This window comes from Heterodontus francisci, chromosome 4 (assembly GCF_036365525.1).
Source record: "Heterodontus francisci isolate sHetFra1 chromosome 4, sHetFra1.hap1, whole genome shotgun sequence".
Taxonomy (NCBI): Eukaryota; Metazoa; Chordata; class Chondrichthyes; order Heterodontiformes; family Heterodontidae; genus Heterodontus; species Heterodontus francisci.
The window spans coordinates 202,495,994-202,522,138 of NC_090374.1; the positions used below are offsets into that span (position 1 = coordinate 202,495,994).

At 45.7% G+C, this 26,145-nt stretch overlaps 1 protein-coding gene across 1 annotated transcript in view; it reads right to left on the reverse strand.

The window, feature by feature from the left end:
- Nucleotides 1-1,245: 1,245 nt before the first annotated feature.
- The window catches only part of frem1a (Fras1 related extracellular matrix 1a), a 356,873-nt gene continuing 331,973 nt past the window's right edge, over nt 1,246-26,145 (reverse strand). The window contains exons 34-36 of the mRNA XM_068030756.1: nt 18,326-18,441; nt 17,480-17,565; nt 1,246-1,445 (exon numbers count right to left, since the gene is read on the reverse strand). Of these exons, the coding sequence (XP_067886857.1) occupies nt 1,246-1,445; nt 17,480-17,565; nt 18,326-18,441 (402 nt within the window). The remainder of the gene's footprint in view (nt 1,446-17,479; nt 17,566-18,325; nt 18,442-26,145) is intronic.

Genomic DNA, 26,145 nt, shown 5'->3' on the forward strand with positions numbered 1-26,145 from the left:
CTGTAGGGTTAGTATAAAAATGGGTGGTTCTTGGTCGGCACAGACGGTGGGCCGAAGGGCCTGTTTCAGTGCTGTATCTCTAAATAAATAAAAGATAAAAAGACAGTAGGGGCTAAATTGGGTCATGCAGCACCTGTATTTTCGGTGCTATGAGTCATGTAAGGTCATGTTGAAAATGTAATCCAGATGTTTGCACACACTTCCAATGGGAATGCACAGGACACCACTTTGGTAAGTGACAAACAACAGGTGTCCTTCACGCACATCTGAAGCAATCATTTGCATATGCAAAGAAAGGGCCTACAGCATGTTTCTGGTCCCTGCTGCAAATTTGGTTGACCCTGAGGCAGCTAGTCCATTGTGCCAGCGCTGTCTGCCCACAGGAAAACTAGCTCTAAACACCACGTTAGTAAGAAAGGCAAACACTTCCTATAATCACCGTTGCTCCTGTTCCTGAGATCTCCGATCCCCATCCCGAACCCAATCACCAGACACCCCACCATCTCCCCCCCACCCCAGCATTGATGTCCTAGCCCCTCAACAGTACTCCTGACCCCGTAATAGTACCCTGAGGCTTGCAACATTCCTACTCAATCCACTATCGTATCCCAATCAAGCACTCTGAGGCCCACCCATTCCTCCTCCAGACACCCACGATCCAACCCAATCTCTTACCTGGGAATTGAAGCACTAACCTGTGTGGGCTTTTATCTCAGCCATGTCTACATCATGAGGAGATCTGAGGCCCCAAATCACGGGCTTTCCTGACCTTTTGATTTGAGCGCAGGCTGTTAACTGTGTGGATGAGACACCCATAAAGGGGTATTCCCAAATTTCTCTCCTGGTGTCTTTTACAATCCATGAGAGTTCTGCTCTTTATTTTAGACACTTAAGTACATCTTGCCTAAATGAGTATAAAATAGTGTTTGAACGTCAACAAATATTTAAGGCGTTCTCTTGATAAATGTCACCTTTGATTTAGAAATATTTCAAACAGTTGATTATTGCTGTGAGATTCACAGTATAGTGCATTTTGATTGGTTATGACTATCTGAATCTCTTCCACCTATTTGGAGAAGTCCACTTCTGCATCATGCCACAACTTCACAAAGATCCATGCAGTGACCAGTAAGAGTGGGCAAAAAAACATAAAAAGTGTATCGGTGCACTTCCAAATATTGTAAAGAAATATTGCAGTACTACAACATGTACACGTTGACATCAATGTGAATATTCTTGTATTTATTAACGAATGGAGCACATGTAAAAGTGTGGCTTGCCCCGCTTGCAATTTTTCACCTGCCACTTTCCTCTTCTCCTCACCAGAACGCAGTTCTTGCCTTTCTTCCTCGAAGCAGGAGGGGGGCCTCGCTTCCAATTTGTGAAGGACACATTTTCTCCTCCAGCCCAATCCCACTTTCCCGGACTGATCCTATCGTTGAGGCCTGAGTGTTTGAAGGAAACCAAGCAACTCACAGTGAACAGGTTGTACACATCCTGATAGACCAATTCCTATTAAATGCGTAAAATGCACACATTAGACACATATAATGTATACATTATACACAAATAATGAAAGAAATACATTTATATGCAGACTTATCACATTGTCAAAATACCTCAAAATGCTTCATGCAATGAATTGACTTTTTGAACTGAACTGTGGTCACATGGACCACAAACAGCTTCAAAAAAGCTGTTAATTAAAAGCAATGTACAACTAACAGCCTTGATTTAATTAAAGTTACTGCTTCAAGATTAACTTATGGATGTCAACATTTTTATGAGTGCTTTGGGAACACATTCTGCAGTTCAATTTGTTTTTCTGTAAATATCAAAACCCTTACGCAGGACATTAAAAAAGTTGCAATGGAACAGTAGAGGAACATGAACGTGTCATGTCTTCAGCCAGAGTGTGGCGGACAGCATTCAACCACATTGACACGCAGCTAAATACCAGACAGACCTGTATTGTGCAGCAGTCAGACTGTGCTGGAATCACTCAGTCAGACTGTGATGGAATCACTCAGTCAGACTGTGCCGGAATCACTCAGTCAGACTGTGATGGAATCACTCAGTCAGACTGTGATGGAATCACTCATTTAGACTGTGATGGAATCACTCAGTCAGACTGTGATGGAATCACTCAGTCAGACTGTGCCGGAATCACTCAGTCAGACTGTGCCGGAATCACTCAGTCAGACTGTGCCGGAATCAGTCAGTCAGACTGTGCCGGAATCAGTCAGTCAGACTGTGCCGGAATCAGTCAGTCAGACTGTGCCGGAATCAGTCAGTCAGACTGTGCCGGAATCAGTCAGTCAGACTGTGCCGGAATTATTCAGTCAGACTGTGCTGGAATCACACTGCAGTAAACAAGCATCACAGAATCATTACAGTGCAGAAGGAGGCCATTTTGCCCATCGTTTCTGCACCAGCTCTCCGAAAGAGCAATTCACTCAGTTCCATTCCCCCGCCTTCTCTCCGTAACCCTGCACATTCTTCCTTTTCATATAACAGTATAGTTCCTTTTTGAATGCTTCCTCCTTGAACCTGCCTCCACCACGTTCCCAGGCAGTACATTCCACACCTTAACCACTCGCTGCATGAAAATGTTTTTCCTCATGTTACTTTTTTGTCTCTCCCCAAATACTTTTTCTCTGTGTCCTCTTGTTCTCGATCCTTTCACAATGGGAACAGTTTCTCTCTATCTACTCTGTCCAGACCCCTCATGATTTTGAATACCTCTATCAAATCACCTCTCAGCCTTCTCTTCTCCAAGGAAAACACTCCCAACTTCTCCAATCTATCTTCATAACTGAAGTTCCTCATCCCTGGAACCATTCTTGTGAATCTTTCCTGTACTCTCTCCAACGCCCTCACATCTTTCCTAAAGTCCCAAAGAGACATTGGGAGTTCTGTGGAAGAGTGCTTGATATCACTTCGGAGTGCATCCACATCCACATTCTCATCCACATTCTCATTGTGCACTCAAAACCAGTATAGACCTTTGGTATCAGGTGAGTGATGTCCAAGTCAGCTTTCAGAATAAATGATAGGATAATTGATGCTTGTGGAAAGACAGTTAAATATTGAAGGGTTATGAAGGGAGGGTAAACTATAAGAGTGAAACCCAAATAGGCTATGAATGTCACCTGAACAAATAGTTCCTAAACCTCTTCTGGAATAATCATTTCAGGTATACTTGTCACTGTTCTCGCAGAAGGCACTTACAATTCCTTTTGCAAGAGCAATACCTTACCACATAAATTCAACACTGACAGAAAAGGAACAACATACAGTGTGTCTCTAACACAAAACATTAACAGGGCCTCATGACGGGCAGAATTTTAATGGAACTGACCTGCTTGCAGCAGGGGATTGAGGGCGGGCAGCAGGTTGGGAACCTGATTTCGAATGGAGGGGGCTTTGCTCTGGCTGTTTAATGGGTTTTCTGACCAGTCACAGAGTGAGGGTGGGAAAGATATCCTGCAACTGTCAATAGAAGGATCTCGATTTAACAGGAGCTGACAGGGGTCACAATGGCTCCATTGCAGATTTATTTCAGCATATGAACATACATATTAGAAGCAGCAGTAATCCATTTAGCTCCTTGAGTCTGTTCCACCATTTGATAAGATCATGGCTGATCTGATTGTGGCCACACCTCTACATTCGTGCCTGCCCCCTGTACCCTTTGACTCCCTTGTCTATCAAGAATCTATCTAATATAATAAAAGCAAAATACTGCAGATGCTGGAAATCTGAAATAAAAACAAAAAAAGCTGGAAATACTCAACAGGTCTGGCAGCATCTGTGGAGAGAAAAGCAGAGTTAACGGGCTGGATTTTACCTTAGGCGGACGGGAATCTGCTTCCACCGTGCCCAGGGATCCATCCCGCATTTTACGAGTCCCGGGCTTAAATTGTCCCAAGGCGGGACTTCCACCCACTTGAGAGAGGAAGTCCTGCCTCATTGAGCTGCCGGCCAATCAGCGCCACTGCTGCTGGGACTGCAGTCCAGCCCACCTGATGGAGTCAGGAGTCTAGGTAAGTTGGGCTTGCCTCACCAGGGGGATCGGTCCTTCCCTGGTGAGGCTGGAGTGGCCGTTTGGGGGAACATAAGAAATAGGAGCAGGAGTAGGCCATTCAGCCCCTCAGTTCTGCCCCACCATTCAATAAGATCATGGCCGATCTGTCTCAGGCCTCAACTCCTCTTTCGGGCCTGCTATGCCTAACCCTCGACTCCCCGAGATTTCAAAAATCTATCTACCTCATCCTTAAGTACATTTAGTGACTCAGCTTCCACAACTCTCTGACGCAGAGAATTCCAGAGATTCACCACCCTCTGAGAGAGGAAATTCCTTCACATCTCAGTTTTAAATGTGTGCCCCTTATTCTGTAACTATGTCCCTTAGTTTGAGATTCCCCCACTTGTGGAAGCATCTTCTCAACATCTACGCTGTCAAGCCCCCTCAGAATCTGATATGTTTCAATAAGATCACCTCTCATTCTTCTAAACTCCAATGAATAAAGGCCTAACCTGGTTAGCTGTTCTTGATAAGACAACCCCTTCATCCCAGGAATCAGCCTTTTCTGAACTGTCTCCAATGCTAGTATATCCTTCTTTAAATACGGGGACCAAAACTGTACGCAGTACTCCAGGTGTGGCCTCACCAACATGCTGTACAGTTGTAACAAGACTTCCCTATTTCTAAACTCTAACCCCCTAGCAATAAAGGCCAAAATTCCATTTGCCTTCATAATTACTTGCTGCACCTGCATGCTAACCTTTTGTGTTTCATGTACAAGAACACCCAGATCCCTCTGTACTGCCGTATTTTGTAGTCTTTCTCCATCTAAATAATAATCTGCTTTTTTATTCTTCCTACCAAAGTGGATGACCTCACACTTTCCCACATTGAACACCATCTGCCAAGTTTTTGCCCACTCACTTAACCTATCTATATCCCTTTGCAGATTCTTTGTGTCCTTCCCACCTATTTTTGTATTGTCAGCAAATTTGGATACACTACACTCTGTCCTTTCCTCTAAGTCATTAATATGGATAGTAAATAGTTGAGGCCCTAGGATCGATCCTTGTGGCACCCCACTAGTTACAGCTTTCCAACCTGAAAAGGACCCAATTATCCTGACTCTCTGCCTTCTGAGTGTTAGCCAATCCTCAATCCATGCCAACACATTACCCCCAATACCCTGAGTTCTTATTTTGTGCAATAACCTTTTATGTTGCACCTTATCAAACGCCTTCTGAAAATCCAAATACACCACATCTACCGATTCTTCCCCTTTCTCCACTCTGCTTGTTATATCCTCAAAGAACTCTAACAAATTTGTCAAACATGATTTCCCTTTCATAAAATCATGTTGATTCTATTTGATTGCGTTATGTTTTTCTAAATGTCCTGCTATTTCTTCCTTAATAATGGACTCTAGCATTTTCACAATGACTGATGTTAAGTTAACTGGTCTAAAGTTTCCTGCTTTCTGTCTCCCTCCTTTCTTGAATAGGGGTGTCACATTAGCGGTTTTCCAATCCGCTGGTATCCTACTGGAATCCAGTGAGTTTTGGTATATCATGACCAATGCCTCCACTATCTCTGCTTTTAAAACCCTTGGATGCAGGCCATCAGGTCCTGGCGACTTGTCTGCCTTTAGTCCCATCAGTTTGTCCAGCACCTTTTCCCTCGTGATTGATTGTTACAAGTTCCTCCCATTTACACCTTGCTCATCTATTATTGTTGGGATGTTTATAGTGTCCTCCACCGTGAAGACCGATGCAAAATATTGGTTTAAATTATCCGCTATTTCCCGATTTCCTGTTATTAATTTCCCAGTCTCATCCTTGAAGGGTCCCACACTTACTTTAGCTACTCTCGTCCTTTTTAATATACCTGTAGAAGCTCTTACTGTTTGTTTTTGTATTTCTTGCCAATTTACTCTCATCATCAATTTTCTCCCTATTTATTACTTTTTTAGTCATCCGCTGCTGGTTTCGAAAAAATTCCCAGTCCTCTGGCCTACCGTTCATTTTCACAGCATTGTACGCCTTTGTTTTTGATTTGATACTCTCCTTAACTTCCTTTGTTATCCTTGGGTGGTTCATCATTCTCTTTGAGTCCTTCCTTCTGACTGGAATAAATCTTTGCTGAGTATTATGAAATATCTGCTTAATAGTCTGCCACTGCTCATCCACTGACTTCCCTGTCGTTTATTTTCCCAGCTCACATTCGACAACTCTTTCTTCATACCTCTGTAATTGCCCTTGTTTAAGTTGAAGACACTGGTTTGAGACCCATGTTGCTCTCCCTAAAACTGAATTTGAAATTCTACCATGTTATGATCGCTTCCCCCTAAAGGATCCTTAACTATGAGATCACTTATTAATCCTACCTCATTACACAATACCAAATCTAAAACAGCCTGTTCCCTGGTAGGTTCTGCAACGTATTGCTGTAAGTAACAATCCCTGAGGCACTCTACAAATTTGTCTTCCATGTTACCCTTGCCAATTTGATTTGTCCAGTCTATATGCAGATTAAAATCACCCATGATAATTGCAGTGCCCTTCTTACGCTCTTCCATTATTTCCTGATTAATATCTTGTCCGACAGAGAGGCTACTCTTCGGGGGCCTATAGACCGCTCCCACCCGTGATTTCTTTCCCTTGCTATTCCTTATTTCCACCCAAACTGATTCTACATCACGATCTATTACACCTATATCATTACTCACAACTGCACTGATCCCTTCCTTTAATAACAAAGCTACCCCACCTCCTTTTCCTTTCTGCCTATTCTTCTGGAATATTGAATATCCTTGAACATTGAGTTTCCAGTCCTGGTCATCCTGCAACTATGTCTCAGTGATAGCTATCAAGTCATATTCATTTATTTCTATCTATGCCGTCAACTCATCTATCTTGTTACAAATGCTACGTGCATTCAGATAAAGAGCCTTAAGCTTTGACTTTTTAACCTACTCTGGTTCTAAATTCGGCTGTACTCTTGTGCTTGTATTCTCTGTCCCTTCCTGTCACTTTCTGATTAATGTATGCTGCTTCACTATCCTGCACCTTTGCTCTCTTGTTACTATTCGACTTTTTAAACTTCCCTTTAATTGAACCCACTCCCCACTATTTAATTTAAAGCCTTGTCTACAACCCTAGTTATACAATTCGCCAGGACACTGGTCCCAGCATGGTTCAAGTGAAGCCCATCCCAATGGAACAGCTCTCTCTTTCCCCAGTACTGGTGCCAGTGCCCCATGAATCATAACCCATTTCTCCCACGCCAATCTTTGACCCACACATTTACCTCTCTAATCTTATTTATCCTATGCCAATTTGCACGTGGCTCAGGTAGTAATCCGGAGATTACCACCTTTGTGGTTCTGCTTTTTAATTTGGCCCAGGGGTGGGTTGGGAGGCGGGGGCAGCCTGTGCCTGACTGCCATGGCACCCCCCCCCCACCCCACCCCCCAGCATGCAGAACGGCTGGCAGCTATCGTTGGACAGCCTTTCACGTCCCCAGCATGCCTGCTTATCATGGGTAAAATACCCGTGGAGGTGGGCGAGGGCCCTTCAGTGGCCACTTAAGGGCCTTGATTGGCCTCAGGCAGGCGGGCTGTTTCCCCCCACTGGCCGACGCTGTAAACTTGACCGGAGGTGGGAGCAGGGCGGGTAGGCCAACGGAGCCTCCCACTCAATTTTGCGGCACCCCCACGCCACCATCTGACCCACTGGGTCGGCGTAAAATTCAGCCCAAAGTTTCAGGTCAGTGACCTTTCATCAGAACTGGCAAAGGTTAGAAATGTAATAGGTTTTAAGCAAATAAAGCAGGGGTGGGGCAAGACATAACAAAAGTGAAGGTGTTGATAGGACAGAGTGTCACAGAGAATAACTGACCCGAAGTTCATGGAGCAAAGGCAAAGGGTGTGTTAATGGTGTGCTGAAAGACAAAGCGTTAGTGCAGAGAGGGTGTTAATTGACAGAAAAACGAACAGCCCTGGCCCAAAGCACAAACATGAATAAAAACAGTGGGAAGGCAGGTGCATGGTAAATAAAAATGAATGATGAAACAAAATAAAATAAAAATTAAAAAAAAAGAATAACTAAAAATAAAAAGGGCACTCGTCAAGCTCTGAAATTATTGATCTCAATGTTCAATCCGGCAAGCTATAAATGAGATGCTGTTCCTCGAGCTTGCGTTGATGCTCAGGACAGATATGTGAGCATGAGAGCAGGGCGGAGTGTTGCAATGGCAAGCAACCGGAAGCTCGGGGTCAGGCTTTCGGACTGAGCGGAGGTGTTCCGCAAAGTGATCACCCAGTCTGCGTTTGGTCTCCCCAATGTAGAGGAGACCACACTGTGAGCAGCGAATACAGTATACTACATTGAAAGAAGTACAAGTAAATCGCTGCTTCACCTGAAAGGAGTGTTTGGGGCCTTGGATAGTAAGGAAAGAGGAGGTAAATGGGCAGGTATTATACTTCCTGCGATTGCAAGGGGAGGTGCCGTGGGAAGGGGATGAGGTGGTGGGGGTAATGGAGGAGTGGACCAGGGTGTCACAGAGGGAATGATCCCTTCGGAATGCTGACAGGGAAAGGGAGGGGAAGATGCGTTTGGTAGTGGCATCACGCTAGATGCGGCAGAAATGGCGGAGGATGATCCTTTGGATATGGAGACTGATGGGGTGGAAAGTGAGGACCAGGGGTAGCCTGTCATGGTTCTGGGAGGGAGGGGAAGGGGTGAGGGTAGAGGTGCGGGAAATGGGCCGGACACGGTTGAGGGCCCTGTCAACCACAGTGGGGGGGAATCCTCGGTTGAGGAAAAAAGAAGACATTTCAGAAGCGTTGTCATGGAAGGTTGTATCATCAGAGAAGATGCATCAGAGACAGAGAAACTGGGAGAATGGAATGGAGTCCTTACAGGAGGCAGGGTGTGAAGTGTAGTCGGGGTAGCTATGGGTGTCGTTGAATATTAGTAGACAGCCTATCCCCAGAGATGGAGACAGAGAAGTCGAGGAAGGGAAGGGAAGTGTCAGAGATGGAGCATGTAAAGGTGAGAGAAGGGTGGAAATTAGAAGCAAAGTTGATAAAGTTTTCCAGTTCAGGGCGGGAGCAGGAAACGGCACTGATACAGTCATCAATGTACCAGAAAAAGAGTTGGGGGAGGGGGCCTGAGTAGGACTGGAACAAGGAATGTCCAACATATCCCACAAACAGACAGGCATAACTAAGTCCCATGCGGGTACCCAGAGCAACACCTTTTATTTTAAGGAGGTGAGTGGAGTTGAAGGAGAAGTTGTTCAATGTGAGAACAAGTTCAGCCAGGCGGAGGAGGGTGGTGGTGGATGGGGACTGGTTGGGCCTCTGTTCAAGGAAGAAGCGGAGAGCCCTCAAACTGTCCTGGTGGGGGATGGAGGTGTAGAGAGATTGGATGTCCATAGTGAAGAGGAGGCGGTTGGGGCCAGGAAACTGGAAATTGTCAAAATGACGTAGGGTGTCAGAAGAGTCACAGATGTAGGTGGGAAGAGACTGGACCAGGGGAGAAAAGATAAGAGTCAAGATAGGAAGAAATCAATTCAGTGGGGCAGGAACAGGCTGAAACAGGACAGTCCTGTTTGTGGATTTTAGGAATGAGATAGAAGTGGTCTGTCTGGGGTTGTGGGACTATGAAGTTGGAAGCTGTAGAGGGAGGATCTCCAGAGCAGATGAGGTCATTGACATTTCTGTGGACAGTAGCTTGATGTTCGATGGTGGGGTCATGGTCCAGGTGGAGGTAGGAAGAAGTGTCTGAGAGTTGGCACTGAGCCTCTGCAAGGTAGAGGTCGGTACGCCATACAACAACAGCACCACCCTTGTCTGCAGGTTTGATCACAATGTCGGGGTTAGACCTGAGAGTACGGAGTGCATCAAGTTCAGAGCGGGACAGGTTAGAGTGAGTGAGGGGGGCAGAGAAATTGAGATGATCAATGTCTCGCTGACAGTTTTCAGTGAAAAGATCAAGAGTGGGTAAGAGGCCAGAGGGAGGGGTCCAGGTAGACGGAGAATGCTGGAGGCAGGTGAATGGGTCCGCTGGTCAGGGGGAGGACTCCTGGTCAAAGAAGTGAGCCCAGAGGCGGAGGCGACGGAAGAAGAGCTCAACGTCATGCCGAGTGCAAAATTCATTGAGGTGGGGGCATAAAGAGATAAAACTGAGTCCTTTGTTAAGTACAGATCGTTCAGCGTCAGAAATGGGAAGGTCAGAGGGTATAGTGAATACACGGCAAGGGGTCAGATCAGAAGTGGTGAGGTCAGAGGGAAGTGAAGGGGACGAAGGATCTGGAGGGGCATTAGTCACCAACAGCCGCGAGAGCTCACGTTCCTTAATACCTGAAAGGAAGAAAAAATGTTTTTTGTTAATGTGTCGGATAAGAAGAAGGATGAAATGAAACTGCGGAGTAGAACAGCTTTGAGATAAGGTGAGGCGGTGCTGCTGGAGAGAGAGGTTCAGTGTGTACATGTAGCGGCGCATAGCACTGAGTGTGGATCTCAGGATGCGGCTAGAATAGCAGTCCGAGGAACATTGTATTTCTCGGAGAATCTATCTAACGCAGCCTTAAAAATATTCAATGACCCTGCCTCCACTGGGCTTCAGCCACCAGAAGAATGGATGCACAATGTAGAATACCGTGATTACTGACCTCCCATCCACTTTCACCAGCCCCAATCTGCAGCCTGATCTCCTCCTGTGATCACATTTGACACTGACACCCCACCCAAAGCCCTGTTCTGCAGCCTGCTCCTCTCTCAATTGTCAGGGTCCCTGCTCAAGATTCCCCGGCAACAGCCTACTGCTGCTGTTTTTTCTGTCAGCTGGACAGCCGGTCAGATGAAAGAAATGATAAAAAGATCCTGCTGTTAAATTCGGCAGGAGCTCCATGTCGCCAGCCTAATGGATTCTTTGGCTGCTTTCAGTCTCACCCTCTCCCTCCCCACCTCCCCATAAATATCTGATGAGCTGAATTTACTGGATTCAGTATTTAATGACACAGCAGCCAGACAGTGACAGGAACAGTTAGTCTACCAATCTATGAGAAGCTCTGGGCTGAACTTAGTGCTCCCATCATGTTTGCGGCTGGCCAACCATGAATATGCGGCGGTGGGGGGGGGGAGGGGCACTTACCATATTGGAAGTGCAGGCCTATCCAATTATGCGATGGGGGCAAGCACTGAGGTGCTGATTGTGGCATCAGATGATTCCAGAGCAGATGCTGCTGCCATATTTAAATCTCTGCAGGCATTGTGGCCTTTGAGAGATTGCCTGTTTGCCGATTGTTGTTGGACCCGCTGTGGTAGAAACGGTTGGAACACCCCACCCAGAGAAGAAGGGGGCACTATGACAGAGCAAGACTCCGGGTGGCCCCATATTTTAGTGATGCCTCCCTGGAGATTCTCCTCCAGACTGCAAGGGAAAGGCGGGAGGTCCTCCTCCCCAGCACTGGCAACAAAAGGATCACTCACCTGACCAAGCAATCTCGAAGGAGATCGCAGAGGAGGTCAGCAACCATGAGGGTCAGCCCGTAATCCCCCATCCCCCCCACCCCCCAAACATGGGTGCAGTGCAGGAAGAGAGTCAACAACCTCTTTCAGACTGTCAAGGTGAGTGCTCCATATCTCTTTGGAGCTTGCATGTGAATATGCCGGGGTGGGGGGGGGGGGACAGTGTGACATGGGGAGGGAGTGACAACAAAAGCACTGGCTAGGCATCCCTACATCCTGCCAGATGCATGGCTGCATCTCACCACAGGCCACCTTCGTTCACACTTCACCCCCGTTACGCTCCCTGAGAGCAAACGTGGGGAAAAGCCATACAGGAAACCCCAGCAGGGGATGAGGGGCTGCCACTAGCAGAACTGTTCTCTTGCTCTTACTATTTCCCTCTTTCCACTTGCAGGACAAGTGGGCACATAACGACACGGAGACCTCACGGACTGGTGGAGGAATTCCAAACATACGGCCTCTGCCAAAGGCTGAGGAGGAGGCTCTGGAGTTAGTGGGGACCCAGGGCAGCCGCTCAATATTGGATTGTGAGGCTGGAGTGCCGACTGTCATCATTCGACATCCACAGCACTTCTGGATATCCTCATAACACATGGGTGGTATGACAAGATCTGCACTGCTTTACGCACAGATGTTTATGTTCTCTCATGCAGGTTGGCATCTTCAACAGAAGGGGGGCAGCTGTCAATCTCTGAGGAGGAACCACAGTCAGAGTATGCACCATCACATGACTCTCCTGTACCTTCTACCAGCGCAGATACTCTCACCTCGATGGGATTCCACTCACTTTCAGAATCAGGGTCACAAGCTGGTGAGAGCACCAAGCAGCTGACTGAGGCTGAGACAGCTGAGGCCTTTGACAGGCATAGAACTGTGGGTAGCCAGGCCCATGCTGAGCCCCAAAGTGATGATGAGCCTCTGGTGTTGACAGCACTAGTTGTAAAGAGAGGTAAAGCAACATCTGGCAGAGATGCCAGAGGCCATGTGCAGACATGAGCGGACAATGGAGCAGTCCATTGATGCCATGACTGATGTATGTCTCAGGGTGTGAGCATATAGCTCCTCTATTGAGAGGTTGGCAACTCTCATGGAGAACTAGATCCCACAGATGTGTACAGAGCTGCACACCATCGCCCTGGCCATGAGCTCAATGTAGCAGTGGCAAGGCCTGGAGTCTGATCAGCAGGGAGGTTCAAGTGAGCCTTGAAAGGGAGGAGGAAAGACTGACCTCCACATCTGGGGACTCCCCTCAGGGCACCCTGAGTGTGGACACCGGCTCCTCAGCCCCTTTGCCTGTGAGCCCAGCTCCAGTAGCTGCGACGCCTGACCAATGCAGCACACCCTTAGGTAGCCGGGGCCTTCCAGGCCTCAAGCAGATAGAGGACACCTGCCAAAGTCATCACAGGCCAAGGGTCAGCCTGATCAGCAACCTACCTCCAGCACAGCTGCTAGTGCTGGGGTCAGACCTCATACAATCACTTGAAAATGTGTGAAGAAAAGCACAGACACACTTAGGGTTTCACAGGTGTTTTACATTTGCCATTTGTTTTGTGTTATGAAGTTCTATCATTATTGCAGTTCACATCTATTTCACAATTAATATTGCAGTTTACGCTATTCTTTCATGCCTGTATTATGAGATGTTGCCTTCCCCCTTGCTCCCTTATTGGGCTACCAGTATATGCACAACCCTCCTTTGGTAAGTGTCTCAGATGTGCCACAGCAAGTGGATAAGCTGGGCACTAGGCACAGAAGACAAGTCGAAAGGAGGAGACAGACAATGCATTGAGGCGAGTCTTTATTAATTTCACACTGAGTGGCCATCATGGTGGCTGGAAGTAGGTAAGCATGAGGTTGTCTTTTGCCTCCTTCACCCAACGTTTAATCTGCCTGGCCTGCAAAGGCTTCATGACCCAGTGCTGCTTGCTCATCACCCTCCCCAGTGTCCTCCTCATTAGTTTAGGAGTGGCGTTCAACAATGTCCTCTTCATGTCAGGCCTCCCCGCTCAGCAGTGCTAGATTGTGCAGACCACCACAATATGCAAGACTCTCACTGGGACATGCTGCAGGGCTCCATCAGATCAATCAAGGCAATGGAATCTCATCTTCAGCAGCCCAATGGCCTGCTCGATGGTCGCTCAGGTGGAGCCGTGGCAAGTGTTGTATCTCTCCGCTGCTGCTGTCTGAGGGTTCAAGTCTTCAATGTACCCGAGAATCCATCCTTGAAGGCGAGCGGGGAGGGGAGAGCCCTGAAAAGCTGAGGAACCTGGGATTGTCGAAGTATGTGGGTGTCATGGCTGCTTCCCGGGAAGCAGGCACACACCTGCAGGAAACGCTTTTGGTGGTTGCAGATCATTTGAGCGTTGATTGAATGGAAGCTCTTTCTGTTGATGAAGGCAGCTGGCTGGAACGGAGCCTTGATGGTCACAATGTGCAATCTATCACACCTTGCACCTGTGGGAATCCAGCGATGGCCCCAAATCCAAAAGCCCTCACTGTCTGATTGTCAGCGTCAGTCCAATAGCGCACAGTCACCGGCCCTCTTGAACAGGACATTGGTCACCTCATTGATACAGATGTGGGCTGCTGCCTGGGAGACCCTACACATGTCCCTGGTGGATCCCTCAAAAGATCCAGACATGTAAAAGTTCAGTGCCAAGGTGATCTTCAGGGCCATTGGCATAGGGTGACTCCCAAATCCCATAGGTCACAACTTGTCCTGCAGCAGTGTGCATAAGTCGGTGATGGCCTCCCTGGAGAGTCGTAGTCTTCGCTGACAATGCTGCTTGGACATTTGGAGGTAGCTGATTAGAGTCTGGTAGGTACACTCTTTAGCGTATGTGGGTCCTTCTTGCCATGGCCAGAGGCTCTTGCTCTCGTCATTGAGCTTCACAGGCAGGAAGAGCTGCCTCCTGGCCCTCCCTCCATCAGAGGCGCTGCATCATGCCACGGGGATCCAAAAAAAGACAGGGTGTATGAGACCCAGGCCAAGGGATCAGTGGGCCTTCAGAGCACTGTCAATGCAGACACAAAGTTGCCTTGGCATCTTTGCCTTTGTTACTCCCTCGGCTTATATGATAATGACCCTCAGTGCCCACCTTTGCTGAGAACGAGCCCAGCACCCAGTAGTATGGCCACCCGAACCTCTCACCTTGTTGTTTGGCCACCCACTCCTGCCACCTGAGACCAAGTCCACCCGGTACTGCCTCCCAAGACCAAGCCCACTCAGTACTCCCACCTGAGACCAAGCCCACCCGTGCAGAGTGCACAGCACTGTAGGCTGACAATGGTCTCCACTCCCCACTCTTCCCCTAGCCATTGCTCGTCATGGCTGCCTTCTTGTGGCGAAAGTGAGGCCTCCCTTCAATGACAGCACCTTTCAATGGCCAGGGATCTGAAGGCATAAGAGGGCCACTCCTGTCCACTTAATTCCAAGCCTCCCCATTGAATTGCAATCAATTGCATGTGAATGTATTATGACTATCTGTTCAGCAATTCAAATGGCATTCTTGTTGTGTCAAGGTGGCGATGCTGCCTTTGAGCTTTCTCACGGCTGACTAAATCTAGAGGTGACATTACGATGTCGGATTTCTGGGTGGATGAATCCATCGCTATTCTCTGCAACCACCAACCCCCCGCTGCCCCCTCCCCATGCCTCCATTCTTGCTCCAAGCGGCTTCACCAAATACAGACCATGTGCCAATGCTTCTTAAAGTCCTAATCAGATTTCAAACCATTTTCCTCTCTCATTACAGTCAGCTGTCACCCTCACCCAAACTACTCATTCATATCTTCACCTATAACCCTAACAATATCGTAAACTTCTTTCACTGTTTCTTCACTATCACCCTCATCTTACCCATAATACACATTGCTTACCCCTCACCCTGCCTACCTATCGATACCTCATTCATTTTGCTGGTACAAGAACATAAGAAATAGGAGCAGGAGCAGGCCATTTGGCCCCTCAAGTCTGCCCCGCCATTCAGTAAGATCATGGCTGATCGGCCCCAGACCTCAACTCCTCTTTCGTGCCAGCTCCTCATGGCCCTCAACTCCCCGATATTTCAAAAATACATCTACCTTCTCTTTAGATACTTTCAGTGATCTAACCTCCACAACTCTCTGGGATAGAGAATTCCAGACACTCACTACCCTCTGAGAGAAGAAATTCCTTCACATCTCAGTTTTAAATGAGTATCTCCTTATTCTGTAACTATGTCCCCTAGTTCGAGATTCCCCCACTAGTGGAAACATCTTCTCAACATCTACCCTGTCAAGCCCCCTCAGATTCTTGTACGTTTCAATAAGATCACCCCTCATTCTTCTAAACTCTAATGAATAAAGGCCTAACCTGTTTAACCGTTCTTGATAAGTCAACCCCTTCGTCCCAGGAATCAGCCTAGTGAATCTCTTTTGAACTGTCTCCAATGCCAGTATATCCTTTCTTAAATACAGGGACCAAAACTGTACGCAGTACTCCAGGTGAAGCCTCACCAACACCCTGTACAGTTGTAACAAGACTTCCCTATTTTTAAACTCCAACCCACTAGCAATAATGGCCAAAATTCCATTTGCCTTCATAATTACTTGCTGCACCCGCATGCTAACTTTTTGTGTTTCTTGCTCAAGAACACCCAGATCCCTCTGTGCTGCACGTTTTTGGAGTCTCTCTCCATTTAAATAACAGTCTGCCTTTTGATTCTTGCTACCAAAATGCATGACCTCACACTTTTCTACATTAAACGCCATCTGCCAAGTTGTTGCCCACTCACTCAACCTATGTATATCCCTTGCAGATTCCTTATGTCCTCATCACAACATACCCTCACACCTATTTTTGTATTGTTAGCAAATTGGGTATATTACACTCTACCCCCCTCCAAGTCATTAACATAGATAGTAAATAATTGAAGCCCTAAGACTGATCCTTGTAGCACTCCACTAGTTAAGTCTTTCCAACCTGGAAAATAAAAAAGGGGAGCCCGTAATGCTTTGAAATTATTTTTATTTTTAGTTATTTTTTCTATTTTATTTATTATTTGTTTATTTTATTTTGGTTTGTTTCATCATTCATTTTTTTAACCACTGTTTTTTTTTAACTGTTTGTGCTTTGGGCCAGGGCTGTTCGTTTTTTTGTCAATTAACACCCTCTCTGCAGTAACGCTTTATATTTCACTACACCATTAACATATTGTTTGCCTTTGCTCCATGACCTTCTGGTCAGTTATTTTCTGTGACCCTGTCCTATCAACACCTTCCCTTGTTATCTCTTGCCCCACCCCTGCTTTATTTGCTTAAAACCTATTACATTTCTAACCTTTGTCAGTTCTGATGAAAGGTCACAGACCTGAAACATTAACTCAGTTTCTCTCCACAGATGCTGCCAGACCTGCTGAGTATTTCCAGCACTTCTGATTTACTGACAGACTGCCAGATTGGCTGCAGAAGATGTTAGCCCTGGTCTCCCACCACAACTGTAGCAGAAGCGACACAAAATCCCTACAGAATTTCAAGGCTGCTATATTTCAAGGTATTTTTCTATTTCATTTCTTATAAAAATAGAAATGAATATGTTAACATCATGTAGCATGTTGATGCCATCTCATTGCCCATCACATCATTGCTCCTCCCCCACACTGCATTAACATACATACCCCTCCAGTTTCTTAACTGAAGAATGAATAGGGTGGGGGGTGGTGGAGGAATGGGGTTGACTTTGTATTTTATTGTAATAATTGTACCATTCACAATGTTCCAACAATTAATAAAATAGTACAGCCATTAACCTGTGTCATTTATAACCTTACCTCAGATAGCTGGTGATGAGAAAAAGTGAACCCAGGTTTCATACATGAAATTATGACACATTAACATCCATTCATTGCTAACTTCACTCAGAAAAGAAATATACGTACCAATCCAGAAGGGACGCCTTCCACTGAAGTCCCACAGCCACTCCATGTCCTGTTTTGAGATGACACTCACAAGGTTGCCATGGTACCTGTGGAGACATTGAAGGTTCAGATAGAAGATGGACATTAACTATGCATTAAAATTCAAAAAAAGGACAAAATCGTCTGAATGGTGAGCAGTGGCAATAAGACCAATTGTGGTGGCTTTAGCGGCTATCATGAAAATTAGGTTCTAGTTACATTGATTGGTGGGTTGACACCAGCTTTTAACTGGCTTTGGCTCCAGTGATGGTAGTGGTAACTGTAATAGGTGAGAACTAAATGGCTGGTTACCTTTAATATTGATACAGAGCAGTGAAGCAGTCTGAAATACCAGGTGGTACACTGATACATCACCATGCTTTAGATTAAGAATTGATTTTCTGTTACTGGGATCAATTACTCTGGCATTTGACCATCAGAGAAAGCTATTGCTTAAAGTAATCTTTTCTCGGATAACTATAGCTATAGACTGGAACACAAGATATGCAGAAATAGTTCACAAGCTCCGAAGGCCTTTGAGAAACAGGTCGTTTAGTAATAAATCTGCTATTTTTACTGCTGTGCTGTGGAGACAACAGATGGTTCACTGCCCACCTGAATAGTCGAAAATTAATGCATGTACACAACTACACTATTTCTCAAATTCAAAGTGATCCTGGGATGAAGTGGTCCAAATTAATATTTTTCAAATAAACCCTCAATGCTCAAATAATTCTATCTATTGCTAATTTCTCCTGGACATAATTCTCCAAGTATTGCAATCAAGCTAATATGAATTAATAACCATTCACATTAAAGAAGCCTCACATTTCCTTGCATGCTCGGGCTGCTGCAGTCCAGGTTGTCTTGTGTTTAGTGTTCAGATAATAGCAGCTATTGTCATGGTAGGTCCATCCAAAGGGACATTTTTTGGCACTAATCTCCTGAAATTTAAAAAAAAAAATTACTTGTAAATATTCATTCTTTTGGTGCATGAGAGGTCTACATTCTGCACTCTTGATATCTGATCATCAAATATGCTCCACAATGTCAAATCTACTGTAATGTCAAATCTAATACCATTCCTGCTTCAAATATTGACTTGAGAATGCACCGTTAAATGTCTATGTCTTTCAATTTGGTGAGAGGGTGGAGATGATCAGAGTTTGGTGCAAATTTGGTGTTCCTGGAAGGTAGTGATTAGAAGGTTGAGAATGAACATTATTGCAACTAGTGAAGGCACCAAGTGTTCCCAGATCAGGTCTCAACACCACTGCAAAAACTAGGATAGATTTACTGTAACTGGGAGAAATGATACCATTAGTGATATGACGAGCGGAATTGGTCGCCAATAACTATGCAAGTACGAAACTGGATGAGAGACCAGAAGTATTAACAACCTGTATCTTAAATACAGGATCACACTCCCTTCTTGAATATCGGCAGTAACCCCACCAGCCACCTCTCACCCACAGCAAGGACACAAATCGGAACTTTGGTCATAGCCTAATTATTACCAACCTGTCGCATTATCAGCTCCACTCAAGGGAAAATCAAGGTGCCACTGACAGTAACACACTCCCAGATATATGGGGATTCTGACTTTTAAAGGAAAACTGGGCAGGATGGGGATGTTGGCAAGAACATTACTAATCTAAAAAGCTTCACACAGCTGTTTATTATAGGCTGTTTCTAAAATGGGATTTGAAGATCTCAGGAAGAATATTCCGTTTACTTATTGACTCCAACTTTTAATTTTTTTCTAAGAATTTTGACCAGCATTCAGCAGCAATGTAATAGGGCCCAATGATACATACATTCCAGCTGAGTTGAAATATAGACCGGAATTTTATGCACCCGCGCCCACCTCCCCCACCCCAGGAGCAGGCTGGGACGTGGGGCGGTGGGGGAGGGCATAAAATTGTGTGGGAAGTGGGAGATGCCGTTCCAATCGCCTACCCGCCCCTATTGCCATTTTACCAGCCATGGGGTGGTGGCAAATGGTCCACCCACCCCAGGGCAATTGACGCTCTTAAGTGCCCACTTGAGGGCCTCCTCCCTCTGTCTCTGGTATATTACCAGCAGTGGATGGGCACCTGAGGAGGCTGAGGGGGGAGGGACCTCCTGTTCGGGGATCCTGCGTCCCATGGAGGGCCCCCACAGTAGCACAAGCCCCCACTGCTGGAGCACCTCCTCCTCGTCTCTTGATTGAACACCCCCCTCACCACCTCGCCCTGGCCCAGCTGATTGTCCGTGGCAAGGCCCAAACCACATTCGCCTGTTCCAAGGGCAGTCCGTGTTGCTGCTCTCAATGTGTGCAATCCCAGCAGTGGCCATCACTCCCAATGGCAGTGCTGAGTCTGACAGTGATTGGCCAGCAGCACTTGGAGGCGGGACTTCCTGCCTCAACGGGCCAGAAGTCCAGGTTTCTTCCAATTAAGGGCCTGGGCCACATAAAATTACTGCATGGTTTCTAGGAGCCGGAGGAGGTGGGCTAGTCCCTGACTTTTCAGCCAGTGGACGGGGCCTCGACCAAAGCGTAAAATTCCGGCGAGAGTTCAAAATGAGAAAAAAAATTGAAGTTCAGGTTGAGCAAGAAATTAAAAGGAAAAGAAAGCAAAATATAAAAAATAATATATAGGGCGGCACAGTGGCGCAGTGGTTAGCACTGCAGCCTCACAGCTCCAGGGACCCGGGTTCGATTCTGGGTACTGCCTGTGTCGAGTTTGCAAGTTCTCCCTGTGTCTGCGTGGGTTTTCTCCGGGTGCTCCAGTTTCCTCCCACAAGCCAAAAGACTTGCAGGTTGATAGGTAAATTGACCATTATAAATTGTCACTGGTATAGGTAGGTGGGAGGGAAGTATAGGGACAGGTGGGGATGTTTGGTAGGAATATGGGATTAGTGTAGGATTAGTATAAATGGGGGGTTGATGGTCGGCACAGACTCGGTGGGCCGAAGGGCCTGTTTCAGTGCTGTATCTCTAATATAATCATATAAAATATTGTAACAGCTTAATATTCTGTGAATGGAAATACAGTAGCAACAGAGCAGGAAAAATAAAACCTTTGAGGTACAGGAAATATGGGAGCACATCATGCAGCAGGGATATTGGAAAAATATCACTGTTTGCATATCTGAAGTTCAAAGACAATTAGAGGGAGTTTGATGAGGAACCAGAATGATAAAAATGATCTGAAAGTGATTCAATCTAACAATTTAACGGTAATTTAGTTAGAGATGCCCTACATGAGCAACTTACCTTCAGTTTGTGAGACAGACCCATTAAAAGAAATTGCCAGAATCCATTTTGGATCCATATATTGAAACTGTGGGAGGTAACTCAGCAGTGGGAAGCACAGCCACCAGTAAGATGTGCTCCTATCCATTGTTAAGCAGGAGTTTTACAACTTGCTAATGAGCTCAGAATGTAGCTGTTGAGTAAAACTCCCTCTCCTTTATCTCAACATGTCTCAGCTGCATATAGACTGGGACAATCAAATTGGCAACATTGGTCTGGAAGATGAATTTGTAGAATGCTTTCATGACAGTTTCTTGGAGCAATACACTGTAGAACCGACTCGGGATAAAGCTACCTCAGATCTTGTATTGTTTAATGAAACAGGGTTAATAAGCAATGTCATAGTAAAAGATCCAATGGGAAATAGCGATCATAATACCAATGAATTTCACGTTAAGTTTGAAAGTGGCACTTTTCAATCACAAAAAAGCCAATTACGAAGGTATGAGGGAGGAACTGGCTATAGTAAATTGGATAAATAGACTTGAGAGTATAACGGTAAATGAACAGTGGGAAACATTTAAAGAAACAATTCAAAGGGTTCAACGAAAATACATTCTGTTCAAAAACAAAACTCATCCAGAAAGAGCCATCTGTGGCTCACTCAGGAAGTTAAGGAGAGTATATTAGACTAAAAGAGGCTTACAATGTTGCAAAAAATAGTAGTGAGTGTGAGGATTGTGAGTGTTTTAGAAACCAAAGGGCCACCAAAAAGTTGATGAAAGGGGAAAAAATAGAATGACAGTAAACTCGCCAGCAATATAAAAACAGCTTGTAAGAGCTTTTATAAGTACATAAAAAGGAAGAGAGTAGCTAAAGTAGACATTGGTCCCTTAGAGGCAGAGACAGGAGAAATGATCATGGGAAATAAGGAAATGGCACTGAACAAATATTCTGTGTCTATCGTCACAGTAGAAGACACAAGTTCCATACCAGAAATAGGCAGTAACCTAGGGGCTAAAAAGAGTGAGGAAATTAAGGAAATTAATATCAGCAGAGAAAAAGTATTGGAGAAACCTGAGGGACTAAAATCTGACAAGTCCCCAGGACAAGATGGCCTACATCCTGAGGTTCTGAAAAAGATAGCTGCAGAGATAGTGGATGCGCTGGCCATGATTTTCTAGAATAACTTAGCTTTGGAATGGTCCTGTCAGATTGGAAGTTGGCAAATGTCACACTGCTTTTCAAGAAAGGAGGTAGAGAGAAAACAGGGAACTACAGGCCAGTTAGCCTAACATCAGTCATTGGGAAGATGCTGGAAACTATTATTAAAGAAGTCTTAACATTGCATTTGGAAAAGTATAGTATGATTAGGACAAGTCAGCATGGTTTAGAGTTTTTTGAGGATGTAACTGGTAGGGTAGATAAAGGGGAATCAGTAGATTTTCTGGATTTTCAAAAGGCATTCGATAAGGTGCCACATCAAAGATTAATAGGCAAGTTAAGGGCTCATGATGTTGGGGGTAATATATTAGCGTGGATAGGGGATTGGTTAACAGACAGGAAGCAGTGAGTGGGCATAAATGGGGCATTTTCAAGTTGGCAGGCAGTGAATAGTGGGGTGCCACAAGGATCAGTGCTGGGGCCTCAGCTATTTACACTCTGTATTAATGACTTGGATGAAGAGACAGAGAGTAATGTATCTAAGTTTGCTGATGATACAAAGCTTGGTGGAAAGGTAAGTTGCGGGGAGGATATAGAGAGGCTGCAAAGAGAAATAGACAGGTTAAGTGGGTGGACAACAAGATGGCAAACGGAGGATAATGTAGGGAAGTGTGAAGTTGTTCATTTTGGTCGTAAAAATAGAAAAGCAGAATATTTTCAAAAGGTGTGAAACTGGTAAGTATTGATGTTCAGAGACTTGGGGATACTCATACAAGGAACGCATAAAATTAACATGCAGATCCAGCAGGCTATTAGGAAGGCAAATGGCATGTTGGCCTTTATTGCAAGGAGGTTGGAGTACAGGAATAAAGAAGTCTCACTAAAATTGTACAGGGCTTTGGTGAGACTGCACCTGGAATATTGTGTGCAGTTTTGGTCTCCACATTTAAGAAAGGATATACTTGCACTGGAGGCAGTGCAGTGAAGATTTACTAAATTGGTCCCTGGGATGAGGGAGTTGTCCTATGATGAGAGGCTGAGTAAATTGGGCATATATTCTCTGGAGTTTAGAAGAATGAGAGGCGATCTAATTGAGACATACAAGATTCTGAAAGGGCTTGATAGGGTAGAAGCTGAGAGATTGTTCCCACTGGTCAGGGAATCTAGAACACTGGGACACAGTCTCAGGATAAGGGGACAATCATTCAGGACTGAGATGAGGAGAAATTACTTCACTCAAAGGGTTGTGAATCTTTGGAATTCTCTACCCCAGAGGGTTGTGGATGCTCCATCATTGAATATATTTAAGGCTGGGATAGATAGATTTTTAGTTCTTGCAGGGAATCAAGGGATATGGGGAGTGGGAAGGAAAGTGGAATTGAAGCCCAAGATCAGTCATGATTGTATTGAATGGCGGAGCAGGCTCGATGGGCCATATGGTCTACCTCTGCTCCTATTTCAAGAATGTGTTCAAGAACTGCCCCTAAAATACCATTGTGCCTTAGATATTCTTTCAGATACAGTGGTGCCAATCACCCCTTTAGGGGCATGTCCATACTGTCCAATATTTAACTATATGATAGTGTACCATCAGCCTCAAGAAAACGAACATCATGGGGCAGGACGTCAGAAATGCTCCATCCATCAATATTGGCGACCACACTCTGGAAGTGGTTCAAGAGTTCACCTACCTAGGCTCAACTATCACCAGTAACCTGTCTCTAGATGCAGAAATCAACAAGCGCATGGGTAAGGCTTCCACTGCTATGTCCAGACTGGCCAAGAGAGTGTGGGAAAATGGCGCACTGACACGGAACACAAAAGTCCGAGTGTATCAGGCCTGTGTCCTCAGTACCTTGCTCTACGGCAGCGAGGCCTGGACAACGTATGCCAGCCAAGAGCGACGTCTCAATTCATTCCATCTTCGCTGCCTTCGGAGAATACTTGGCATCAGGTGGCAGGACTATATCTCCAACACAGAAGTCCTTGAAGCGGCCAACACCCCAGCTTATACACACTACTGAGTCAGCGGCGCTTGAGATGGCTTGGCCATGTGAGCCGCATGGAAGATGGCAGGATCCCCAAAGACACATTGTACTGCGAGCTCGCCACTGGTATCAGACCCACCGGCCGTCCATGTCTCCGCTATAAAGACGTCTGCAAACGCGACATGAAATCGTGTGACATTGATCACAAGTCGTGGGAGTCAGTTGCCAGCATTCGCCAGAGCTGGCGGGCAGCCATAAAGACAGGGCTAAATTGTGGCGAGTCGAAGAGACTTAGTAGTTGGCAGGAAAAAAGACAGAGGCGCAAGGGGAGAGCCAACTGTGCAACAGCCCCGACAAACAAATTTCTCTGCAGCACCTGTGGAAGAGCCTGTCACTCCAGAATTGGCCTTTATAGCCACTCCAGGCGCTGCTTCACAAACCACTGACCACCTCCAGGCGCGTATCCATTGTCTCTCGAGATAAGGAGGCCCAAAAGAAGAACCCTAGGGGTATAACAATAGTAAACCTTGTTTTCTGAAGTCGATATACATGTCTCTCACATGTGTGCATTCTCAATTTTTTAAGAAGGTTACCAAAACAAAACAATTGGTCAGACAAGGTTCAGTTCTGAAGAGTGTACAGGGACAGAGGAACTTGGGGCTTCATGTGCATAGATCTTTGAAGGTGGCAGGACATAGAGTCATAGAGAGATACAGCACCGAAACAGGTCCTTCCGCCCAACATGTCCGCGCTGACCATCAACCACCCATCTATACTAATCCTACATTAATCCCATTTTCCCTCTCACATCCCCACCTCTTACCACTGACCTACACTAGGGGCAATTTTTTGCGAGAGTATTTAGCAAAGCAAATGGGATCTTGGGCTTCATAAATAGGGCGGCACAGTGGCGCAGTGGTTAGCACCGCAGCCTCACAACTCCAGGGACCCGGGTTCGATTCCGGGTACTGCCTGTGTGGAGTTTGCAAGTTCTCCCTGTGTCTGCGTGGGTTTTCTCCGGGTGCTCCGGTTTCCTCCCACAAGCCAAAAGACTTGCAGGTTGATAGGTAAATTGGCCATTATAAATTGTCACTAGTATAGGTAGGTGGTAGGGAAATATAGGGACAGGTGGGGATGTTTGGTAGGAATATGGGATTAGTGTAGGATTAGTATAAATGGGTGGTTGATGTTCGGCACAGACTCGGTGGGCCGAAGGGCCTGTTTCAGTGCTGTATCTCTAATCAGTAAAAAATCAGTAAAATAGAGTTATTGAGTACAAAAGCAGGGAAGTTATGCTGAACCTTTATAAAGGACTGGTTAGGCCACAACTAGAGTACTGGTCCAGTTCTGGTCACCGCACTTTAGGAAAGATGTGAGTGGCCTTGAGAGGGTTCATAGGAGATTTACCAGAATGGTTCCAGAGTTGAGGGATTTTAGCTACAAGGTTAGGTTGGCGAAGCTGTTCTCCTCAGAGCAAAGGAGATTAAGAGGAGATCTGATAGAGGTGTACAAGATTATGACAGGTTGAGATAAGGTAGACAAAGAAAAGTAATTCCATTAGCTGATTGTCCATAGTCCTTGTACTTAGATTTAAGGCTTGGGGCAAGAGATGAAATGGGAATGTGAGGAAGAGCTCTTTTACCTCGTGGGTGGTAATGATCTGGAACTCACTGTCTGCGAGGGTGGTGGAAGTGCAGATGATCAATGATTTCAACATGAAATTGGATGGACACTAGAGAGAAATAAACTTGCAGGGCTACAGGGACAGAGTGAGGGAATGGACTGACTGGATTGCTTCAGAGACAGCCATCATGGACATGACGGGCTGAATGGTCTCCTGCTGTGGTATAACGACTCTCTGCTTCGAAGGCCAGGACAAATAAAGCTCCTTTATTTCACAGCACATTAACATATAGAGCAACTGTTATGATAAAATCCATTTATTACAATCAATTCATTTAACTTTGTGCATTAATACTCAAAAATAGAGAACATGCCACAACTTATTTAACTTAAACAAGATAATTGCAAACTTTCCTCCAGAATTTTTGATTTCTTAGTTAGAGTTCTGAATTCTTGGCTAAGCCTGACTAGCACACAGCTTGAAGTTGGTAGCACTCCTTCCTCTAAGTCAGAACATTGTGGGTTCCAGTTCCACTCCAGGGACATGGGCATAAAAATCTAGGCTGGTATGCCTGGTGCACTGCTGGGGGAGTGCTGCACAGTTATCTTTCAGACGCGATGTTAAACTGAGGCTC